The sequence below is a fragment of the Drosophila gunungcola genome, unplaced genomic scaffold (genome assembly GCF_025200985.1).
Source record: "Drosophila gunungcola strain Sukarami unplaced genomic scaffold, Dgunungcola_SK_2 000177F, whole genome shotgun sequence".
Lineage (NCBI taxonomy): Eukaryota > Metazoa > Arthropoda > Insecta > Diptera > Drosophilidae > Drosophila > Drosophila gunungcola.
The window spans coordinates 113037-124480 of NW_026453338.1; the positions used below are offsets into that span (position 1 = coordinate 113037).

General features: G+C 38.0%; 1 protein-coding gene across 1 annotated transcript; it reads left to right on the forward strand.

Annotated features, from left to right (window-relative positions):
• The first annotated feature begins 1069 nt into the window (after nt 1-1069).
• Nucleotides 1070-7283, forward strand: LOC128265919 (uncharacterized). Its single transcript, XM_053002165.1, has 3 exons — nt 1070-2815; nt 5544-6127; nt 6193-7283. The coding sequence occupies exon 1, from the start codon at nt 1070-1072 to the stop codon at nt 2510-2512; it is 1443 nt and encodes a 480-aa protein (XP_052858125.1). The 3' UTR covers nt 2513-2815; nt 5544-6127; nt 6193-7283.
• Nucleotides 7284-11444: the final 4161 nt, after the last annotated feature.

Genomic DNA, 11444 nt, shown 5'->3' on the forward strand with positions numbered 1-11444 from the left:
AGTGTGAGAAGTGCTATCTCTGTCTGTCTGTCTGTTTGATATGCTATCTCTTTTCCGGCCGATATTGGCTCGTTGCCTGTTTGCACGCAATACATATTAATTGTTAAAGATATTTAAGAGCACCCGTAAGCTGCAGCCTCCCAAGAACACCACGACATTCGCTGACGAGCTAGAGCCGGATTTAAACGCGTGCAGGGCTAACAGTTTGCAATACCATCAGCTCAACGTTGTTCGTTACAGGAATAATAATAAATAATATCTGAATAATTTGGCGCCCAACGTGTGGGGCCTTACTGTACAGTAAAACCCACTAAATAGCATACAAATACTATACATTTTCCTTTCAGTTATATTTCCATAATTTTCCTAGTCAGCCGTGTCAACTTTCTATCGCATTGGAATGCAGTGCTTATATTTTCAGAAATAGTAAAAACACACCACGAAGAGAGTTTTGATGCAGCTGTCTCCTTTATTTGTGTTAAACCACAATGGTTAAGTGCGTTGGATTTTGGTCAATTACAATTATCTAATTATTTTGGCTAACCACACTTGACGCAGCGATGCATAGGTAATTAAGCTAAAGTCTAGTAATTCGGCACTGCAGGAGAACAGAGCTAATGCTAAGAAGCAAAAGCCTGGCCGCAGGTTATGAAATTAGGGCTTTGAGCAATTGTTACCAGGGAATTTTATTTCAGGCAGAGTGTGAAGTGCTTGGAACTACAATCCTAAAAAGAACTATTAGTAGTTTAGGTTGGCCACGCTTCACATAAAGGTCAAGTGATCAAAATAGCCAGTATTCTCTTGTTGTGCATTCATTCTCAGCTTTATCTTTTTCTCTATTTTCTTAAGAACTTCTCACATCATTTTAATTAGAGCTTCGTCGATGAGCTCTTGGTTATGCATGGAGTTAATTGTTTTTCCGTCATAAATTTTCGTAATAGCATAAGCTAGTTGCTAATGATCTTATATTTTCGATTTTTCCGAATTTTTCTTTAGCTAGTTACGTTTCATTTTAATATTTGATTTACAAAACCAGCCAACTGTTGTCTAAGCGGGAAATTAATAAACTATGGGAGTGGACCATTCAGATAGCGAAGAAGCCGGAAGATCGTCTGATTTTTGTGTCTTATGCAATTCGCGCATTCTTGAAAAAGATTTATACAAGACAAAATGCGGGCACGGGTTTCATAGAAAGTGTATAAGCACACATTTGAAGAGCAAGAAAACCTGCCCAACCTGTAAAGCTGCTGGTTCTGGAGAACTTACTACAAGATCAGATAGTTTTATCGCACAAAAAACAAGAAGTCAAAAACTTTTAAGTTCACAAGCAGAGGGCGAAAGTCAGGGATCAGAAGTTATGGAGAAAGAAAATCAGAGTCGAGAGCGTGGGGGCGAGGACCTACAAAGTATGGTGTTAGATGCAGTAAAATCTATGCAACACGAGTTGCTTACGCAATTATCAGAAAAAATGTCAAACATGATACAATCCAATCTAGCGGCCAGAATTCCCCAACCGACACATCATAGCGCTACCGATTTAGGGTCCTCACTTGATCAGCTTCTTGGCATAGATGCAAGGCAATCGAATGCAGGACAAAATCTTTCTCAGGCTAACATTTCACCTAGATCAACAGCAACAGAACTTTTTCACAGGCCAGATAAGGTGGCACATATAATGAATGGATGGAAACTCCGTTTTAGCGGAGACACAGGCGGCATAAGCGTAGATAATTTTATATACAGGGTACAAGCTCTAACCGGCCAAACACTTGATTCAAAATTCGATGTAATGTGTAGCAACGCAAGTGCATTGTTTGAGGGTAAGGCAAGTGACTTTTACTGGCGGTATCATAAATCAGTGCAATCCGTAAAGTGGAGCGAACTGTGTGGCGCACTTCGTCGTCAATTCAGGGATACTAGGACAGATGTAGATATTCGAGAATTGATTAGAGATCGAAAACAAAAAGAAAAAGAGAATTTCGATTCGTTTTATGATGCTATAGTTCAGTTGACTGATAGCCTAGAATGCCCTTTGAATGAAAAAGCCTTGATAGAGATTCTAAGGCGCAATCTGAGAGCAGAAATAAGACACGAAATCTTAAATATTCCTACGGAAACAATCTCAAAACTTCGCGAAATATGTAGAAGACGAGAATGTTTCCTTGATGAGGTAAAGCGGAATCAAGTATATAAAAAGGATTCTCTGTTTAAAAGCCATGTCTCAGAACTGCTAGAGGACCAGCATAAAGTTTGTGAATCAGAGTTATTCGAAGACGATGATGGTGCAGTTGAAGCAATATCTTTAATTTGCTGGAACTGTAGAAAGGAAGGTCACAGGTACCAAGACTGCACTGCTCCTCGAAAAGTGTTTTGCTATGGATGTGGCGCACGCAACACGTACAAGCCATCGTGCCAAAGATGCCAAAAAAACCTTCAGCAGAACACCCAAGTCACTCGTTCTCGGTGTGTTCAGAAGACACAGTCAACAAACACCGAAAACGAGCACTTATAAGTCCCATTAGGAACTGTCCTGAAAAGGACTCTCTTACTCCTGATGATGTTCCTTTAGGTGGATGGCATCAGAGAGTTAGTAATCTTAAAATTAGTAGCAACAAATCTTCTTTTCTTAATAACTCTAGAATTAAAAATAAATCACGAAATACAAATAGACTTAAAAGGTTCTGGAAAGTCACTAAAGACTTAAGTGCGCTTCGCAATACTTGTGTCGACCAGCGTCCATACACCGTGGTCAAAATCCTTGATCGCAAAATTAAAGGGCTTATGGATACCGGAGCCGCTATGAGTTGTATCGGCGGTCAGTTCGCACAGGAAATTCTTGGTAGTAAAGTCCCCATTCGCAGAGTGTTTAATAATATTGTACTGCAGATGGAAGCAAGCAGAATATTGTAGGTCGATTAAGCACAGATATAGAATATAATGGTCAGATAAAGGCTATTGATATGCACATAGTTCCTTCTCTGAAGCAAAACCTTTATCTCGGCGTTGACTTTTGGCAACTTTTCGATTTGTTACCTCCCGATATTCAGATTTCGGAGCTAAGCGCTCACAATCTGTCTGAGGAACAGAAGAAAACCCTCCAGAAAGTAGTTGATCAGTTCCCATCATTCGCATCCGCTGGTTTGGGTAAAACAAGTCTCCTTTCACACCACATTGATGTGGTTTACCAATTTAAGGTAATGCCGTTTGGCCTTTGCAACGCTGGCCAAACAATGTCGCGTTTAATGGACAAAGTTATCCCTGCTTCACTGCGCAATGAGGTTTTCATCTATCTTGACGATCTCTTGCTAGTGTCAGAGAGCTTTGAAGACCATATAAAAGTCCTGAAAACAGTCTCTGATCGCATCCGATCTGCCGGTTTGACAATCAATGTTGATTGTAGTTGATCAGTTCCCATCATTCGCATCCGCTGGTTTGGGTAAAACAAGTCTCCTTTCACACCACATTGATGTGGTTTACCAATTTAAGGTAATGCCGTTTGGCCTTTGCAACGCTGGCCAAACAATGTCGCGTTTAATGGACAAAGTTATCCCTGCTTCACTGCGCAATGAGGTTTTCATCTATCTTGACGATCTCTTGCTAGTGTCAGAGAGCTTTGAAGACCATATAAAAGTCCTGAAAACAGTCTCTGATCGCATCCGATCTGCCGGTTTGACAATCAATGTTCAAAAAAGTCATTTTTGCGTTCAGCAGGTCAGGTATTTAGGGCATGTCATCGGGGAAGGCGAGATACGCACAGATCCGGAAAAAGTGTCAGCGATTGAGAAGTTTCCGTTGCCCAAAACCCTGAAAAGTTTGAGAAGCTTCCTAGGTATGGCGGGCTGGTACCGCAAATTTATAGACAATTTTGCTACGGTAGCTGCACCCTTGACAGACCTACTTAAGGCAAAAAGAAAATTCACGATGACAGAGGAAGGACATCAGGCATTTATAAAGTTGAAACGAATGCTTTGTTCCGCACCCGTCCTTAGAAGCCCAGATTTTTCAAAGCCCTTCTATATTCATTGCGATGCTAGCAAAAGTGGCGTAGGAGGTGTTTTAGTCCAGAAAACGGAACAGGGTGACGAATACCCGATCGCTTTTGTCTCTAAAAAGCTTAACAAGGCCCAAAAAAGCTACTCAGTAAGTGAACAAGAGTGCCTGGCTGCAATTGTAAGCGTTTAAGCGATTTCGTCCCTACGTAGAAGGTCAGGACTTCACGATAATTACAGACCATGCATCGCTGAAGTGGTTAATGGGTCAGACGGATCTCAATTGCCGTTTGGCAAGATGGGCTCTCAAATTGCAAGCGTTTAAATTTACGATCGAACATCGCCGGGGATCACTTAATGTAGTTCCAGATGCCCTCTCTAGAGTCAACGAGGACGAAATAGCGAGCATTGATGCTTCACAGGGCTTGCTGGTGGATGTAACGTCCAAACATTTTCAAAGCCCAGAATATTTAAGCCTGGTTGAAAGTGTTAGGGCCAACAATTCGAAATTTCCTGACTTAAAAGTGTTAGATAACTTGGTTTATCGACGATCAGAGCATGCGACAGGTGAGCCTCTTCACGATGTTTATATCTGGAAACTATGGGTACCAATACAGCTGGTGGCCGATGTGTTGGAAAATGCACACAATCACCCACTTGCTGCTCATGGAGGCGTGCATAAAACTCTAGAACGTATACGCCGCTACTATTACTGGCCTGGCTTGGTAGGTGACGTAAAGTCATACATAAGCAAATGTGAGACCTGCAAGTCCACAAAAGCCCCCAACTGTCCGTTAAGGCCTCCCATGGGAAAAGCACCAGAATCTCAACGATTCTTCCAGCGTGTTTATATAGACTTTCTAGGTCCATACCCTCGGTCGCGTAGTGGAAACGTCGCAATTTTTATAGTTCTGGATCACTTCTCGAAGTTTGTCTTCTTGAAAGCCGTTAAAAAGCTGGAAGCGGCCATCGTTGTGAAGTATATGAGAGAGGAGTTGTTTCATTTGTGCGGCGTGCCGGAAACAATAGTTTCAGATAACGGCTCACAGTTTAGGGCTGAATTATTTCAAAAGTTGTTAAGGGAACACAGGATTACTCATAAGCTCACAGCAATCCATTCGCCCCAAGCAAATGCATCAGAGCGAGTGAATCGCTCAATAATTACTGCTATTCGATCGTATGTAGATGCTAGCCAAAAAGATTGGGATGCAAATCTAAGCAGCATTGCCTGCGCCCTTAGGTCTGCCACCCATTCAGCCATCGGGACATCTCCTTATTATATGGTATTTGGCCAACACATGGTGACATCAGGAGGCACTTACTCCCTTTTGAGATCGCTGCAATCTTTACAAGATAGAGGGGTGACATTCACTAGAACAGACTCGTTAGAATTAGCTCATAGCAAGGCAATTAAGTTATCAGAAATGCAAGACAACAATAATAGAGAGCGCTACAATCTTAGATCGCGTGAGGTTTCCTACTCCAATGGTCAAGAAGTGTTTCGGAGGAATTTTAAGCAAAGCTGTTTTCAAACAGGATACAATGCCAAATTAGGTCCTGCATTTGTGAAGGCACGTGTGCGTCAGAAGCTAGGAAATTCATACTACGACATTGAGGACCTTCAAGGTAAACTCGTTGGACGCTACCATGCAAAAGATCTGCGCCAATAGTCTTGGCGGGATCAGCCTTGTTGGGTTTACCCCCAAGTCTGATTTTAGCGGGGGGGTGTTGTAGTGGAGTATAGAACCACATATCGTATGTTTAGTTGCGCCACCTAGCGGGCGGTATCGGCTGTAAAGGGCAACCTTAAGAGGGGAAGATTAATCGTCAATAGGTAGGACTGCATTAGCGTTAACGTTTTAGCGATAGCCCAGCTCTAATCCCGGTTGTAACCCATCTTGTAATATCCGCCCTCGAAAACCTCATGATTTCTTCTTAATCTGAGTCTCGACCTGAGCGGTTGTATAGCTGGCAAAAGAACAGCGACAATACAACTTAAAGTAAAGAGGTTGTGGCCGATCAAGACTTTCGCAGCTCACCACTGCACAAATTTTTGCACGGCATACGGTATTACAGTGGCAGTGAACCAATTCTTGGCCAGATTCTGGCCAAAACGGTTAGTTACCACACCCTCACGGGTAAGTCATAACCTATAACCGGTGCAAGTGAACATGCCCTCATTCAGGCGTTTTATTTGTCATAGGGGACGGCGTTCTTACATGCCCTTTCGTCGCCGAGTACCTCCGGCGATCATCTCGTCAGTCATTTCTGCCCCAAAAAGGAAGTTCAGTTCGTCCACGTCTTCGGCTAAACCCCGGAGCAGCGAGGAGAAGGAAACGTCATCAGGAACTCAACGTAACCAGCGCCAGCAGCATGCCGCAATAAGTTTTCAGTGCATTTTTTTTTGGTATCATACGTCTGTCGACTTAATTAAATTGCATACCAACAAGTGTTTATAAACCCGTCTGTGCTCTCATAATCTGCAGCTATGGTCTACAGTTATTAAATCCCAGTATTTCCCATAGTGAAGTGTCTAAAACTAAGTCAGAATAGTGCCCAAAGGTAGTCGCAAAGCAAAATGCGTATATAAATGTAAACGCAAACTAAATGCACATATAAAAGTAAACAAAGAAATGTATGTACACAAGTGATCGCAAAGCTGAGCACATATAAAAGTAAACGCAAACCTTAATGTAAACACAAAAGCAAAAGCAAACCCAGATTTTTACACAGATAAAATGAAGTAAATTTGAAGTTGCCAAATAAAAACATATAACCGGTTGAAGACATAAAAATCGTATAAGATAAGGCTAAGTTCTACTAATTAAAATCAATGAAAAAATATAAATAAGTTAAAATGTTAAAAGAAATGTGAATAGAAAAAGAGCAGTAGGTGTGCATAAGAAGAGAACAAGAAGTTCGAAAGCTTTTATCGTTAGTTATAAATAGACTAAAAAGGTGCGAATATAGGTGGAGAGTAGGAACATGTAAAATTCTAGAGATGTGTATGTAAGTTTCGGACCAGTTAAAGATGTGCAGACGTATGAGCCGATAAGGTTGTAATTGCCGAATTTCTTTGGCTTGCATATTGTTTACAAATTTTCAGCAACACCACCAACATATGGAAGCGCTTTCATCAGTGGGATTTCTCAGGTGAGCCAAGTTTGACAATTTAATACCCTTCGGCAAATTTAACGGTCTTGAGAGTTATCCGAAATTTTATTACGCAATTAATTGATCAAGTAAAAATACTAAATAAATTGTCTGAATGATAACGATAATATTTCTTATTAAACAAACAAAAAGAAAACAATGAAGTAGAAAATTAAATCTGTTATTTTCGATTTAAATATATTTTAATACCCTTTTGTTACTGAAATGAAATTAAAAAAAAAAAAAATGAAAATTTAAAGTTTTATTAAGAATTATGCATGCTAGTTTTAAACAATACCTGTATACACAAAATATCTTAATTTAAATGAAGTTAATATCTTTCCCTCTTATATTTAGTAAATAAACACTTATTATAATGTCTGAGTAAACAATCATCTTTTTAACTCCATGCTAACCCGAGAGCCGTCGTAGAATCAGTTATTAAAAGGGGCCTAATGCAGTATGGTATTGGAAGAGCATTGGCCATGGTAGGGTGGGCTGATAGCACCCCCATTTACATCTAGGGGCGTGTAGTGTGAGAAGTGCTATCTCTGTCTGTCTGTCTGTTTGATATGCTATCTCTTTTCCGGCCGATATTGGCTCGTTGCCTGTTTGCACGCAATACATATTAATTGTTAAAGATATTTAAGAGCACCCGTAAGCTGCAGCCTCCCAAGAACACCACGACATTCGCTGACGAGCTAGAGCCGGATTTAAACGCGTGCAGGGCTAACAGTTTGCAATACCATCAGCTCAACGTTGTTCGTTACAAGCATAATTAACGTGAAATATCGTGCCAATCGGAAGTGTATATCATATAAATCCTCCATATGAGCAATTGGGCAAAATGAGTTTAAACTCAATTTTTTCCGCAAATTTCGGGCAGTGCGTAATCTGTTGACCTGAATCTTTCCAAATCGTATTTTTTAATGCTTACCATGATCAGGCTGAAAAGGCGTGCCAATCGGATATGGCCAAAATGGTAAAATCGCTTAAAATATATTTTTTTTTAGCAAATTTCGAGCATTTTAAAAGCTGTTGACCTCAAACTCTTCAAATCGTATTTTTTAATACATATCTTAATTAGGGTGAAATATCGTGCGAATCGGAAGTGTATATCTTATAAATCCCCAATATGAGCAATAGGGCAAAATGCGTTCAAATTCAATTTGTTCAGCAAATTTCGCGCAGTGTATAAGCTGTTAACCTGAATCTCTTCAAATCGTATTTTTTAATTCATATCATAATTAACGTTAAATATCGTGCCAATCGGAAGTGTATATCTCTTAAATCCCTCATATGAGCAATAGGGCAAAATGCGTTCAAATTTAATTTTTTCAGCAAATTTCGCGCAGTGCATAAGTAAAAAAATTGCGAATCGGATAGCTCCTATAGGAGTAATATGGAAAAATCGATTAAAATTTATTTTTTTCAGCAAATTTCGCGCGTCTTATAAGCTGTTGACCTGAATCTCTTCAAATCGTATTTTTTAATACATATCTTAATTAGGGGTAAATATCGTGCAAATCGGAAGTTTATATCTTATAAATCCTCCATATGAGCAATGGGTCAAATTGTGTTCAAATTAAACTTTTTCAGCAAATTTTTCCAGTGTATAAGTCGTAATTGTAATGCCTATTAAGATCAGGATAAAAAAGGGATCCAATCGGACAGCTCCTATAAGAGCAATATGGTAAAATCGCTTAAAATTTATTTTTTCGGCAAATTTCGCGCATTTTATAAGATTGAAATCGTATTTTTTAAAACATATCATAATGAGAATGAAATATCGTGCCAATCGTAAGTATATATCTTATACCCATTTGAGCAATAGGACAAAATGTGTTTTAATTAAGTTTTTTTCAGGGAATTTCGCGCAGTCTATATGCTGTTTACCTTTTTATTTTAAATCGTATTTTTTAATGCATACCATGATCAGGGTGAAAAAGTTTGCTAATTAGATAGCCCTCATAGGTGCAATATGGTAAAATCGCTTAAAATTAATTTTTTTCACCAAATTTTGAGCATTTCATAAGATGTTGCCCAGAATCCCTTTAAATCGTATTTTTAAATTCATATCATAATTAACGTGAAATATCGTGCCAATCGGAAGTGTATATCATATAAATCCTCCATATGAGCAATTGGGCAAAATGAGTTCAAACTCAATTTTTTCAGCAAATTTCGCGTAGTGCGTAAGCTGTTGACCTGAATCTTTCCAAATCGTATTTTTTAATGCTTACCATGATCAGGATGAAAAAGCGTGCCCATCGGATATGGCCAATATGGTAAAATCGCTAAAAATATATTTTTTTCAGCAAATTTCGAGCATTTTAAAAGCTGTTGACCTCAAACTCTTCAAATCGTATTTTTTAATACATATTTTTTCAGCAAATTTCGCGCAGTGTATAAGCTGTTGACCTGAATCTTTTCAAATAGAATTTTTTAATGCATACCATGATCAGGGTGAAAAAATTTGCCAATCGGATAGCTCCTATAAGAGTAATATGGTAAAATCGCTTAAAATATATTTTTTTCAGCCAATTTCGACCATTTTAAAAGCTGTTGACCTCAAACTCTTTAAATCGTATTTTTTAATACGTATCTTAATTATGGTGAAATATCGTGCAAATCGGAAGTGTATATCTTATAAATCCTCCATAAGAGCAATAGGGCAAAATGCGTTGAAATTCCATTTTTTCCGCAAATTTTTTTTTAACAAATTTTGCGCATTTTTTTAAACTGTTGACCTGAATCTCTTCAAATCGTATTTTTTAATAAATATCATAATTTGGGTGAATTATCGTGCCAATCGGAAGTGTATATCTTATATATTCTCCATAAGAGCAATAGGCAAAATGCGTTAAAATTCAATTTGTTCCGAAAATTTCTCACAGTGTATAAGCTGTTGACCTGAATCTTTCCAAATCGTATTTTTTAAGGCTTACCATACATTTTTTTTTTAACAAATTTTGCGAATTTTATAAACTGTTGACCTGAATCTCTTCAAATCGTATTTTTTAATCAGGGTTATATATCGTGCCAAACTTAAGTGTATATCTTGTAAATCCCCCATATGAGCAATACGGCAAAATGCCTTCAATTTCAATTTTTTCAGCCAATTTCGCGCAGTGTATAAGCTGTTAACCTGAACCTTTCCAAAAAGTATTTTTAATGAATACCATGATCAGGGTAAAAAAGTTTGCCAATCGGAAAGCTCCTATTGGAGCAATATGGAAAAATCGCTTAAAATTTATTTTTTTTCAACAAATTTTGATCATTTTATAAACTGTTGACCTGAATAACTTCCAATCGTATTTTTTAATTAAAATCATAATTAGTAAAATATCGTGCCAATCGGAAGTTTATATCTAATAAATCCCCCATATTAGCAATATGAGCAATAGGGCAAAATGCGTTCAAATTAAATTTTTTCAGCAAATTTCGGCAGTCTATAAGCTGTTGTCCTGAACCTTTCCAAATCGTATTTTTTAATGCATCCATAATCAGGGTAAAAAAGTTTGCCAATCGGATAGATTCTAAAGGAGCAATTTGGTAAAATGCTTAAAATTTATTTTTTTTAGCGAATTTCGCGCATTTTATAAACTGTTGACCTGAATCTCTTCAAATCGTATTATTTAATACATATCTTAATTAGGGTGAAATATCGTGCCAATCGGAAGTGTATATCTTATAACATCTCCATATGAGCAATAAGGCAAAATGCGTTTAAATTCAATTTGTTCCGAAAATTTCGTGCAGTGTATATGCTGTTGACCCGAATAAGCTTTAAATCGTATTTTTTAATACATATCATAATTAACGTGAAATATCGTTCCAATCGTAAGTGTATAAGTCCCCCATATGAGCAATAGGACAAAATGCGTTCAATTTAAATTTTTTCAGCACATTTCGCGCAGTGTATATGCTTTTGACCTGAATCTTGCCAAATCGTATTTTTAATGCATACCATTTTCAAGGTAAAAAAGTTTGCCAATCGGATAGCTCCTATAGGAGCAATATGAAAAAATCGCTTAAAATTTATTTTTTTTAGGCAAATTTCGCGCATTTTATAAGCTGTTGACCTGAATCTCTTCAATTCATATTTTTAATACATACCATAATTAGGGTTAAATATCGTGCCAATCGTAAGTGTATATCTTATATATTCCCCATATGAGCAATAAGGCAAAATGCGTTCAAATTAAATTTTTTCAGAAAATTTCGCGCAGTGTATATGCTTTTGACCTGAATCTTTCCAAATCGTATTTTTAATGCATACCACTATCAAGGTAAAAAGTT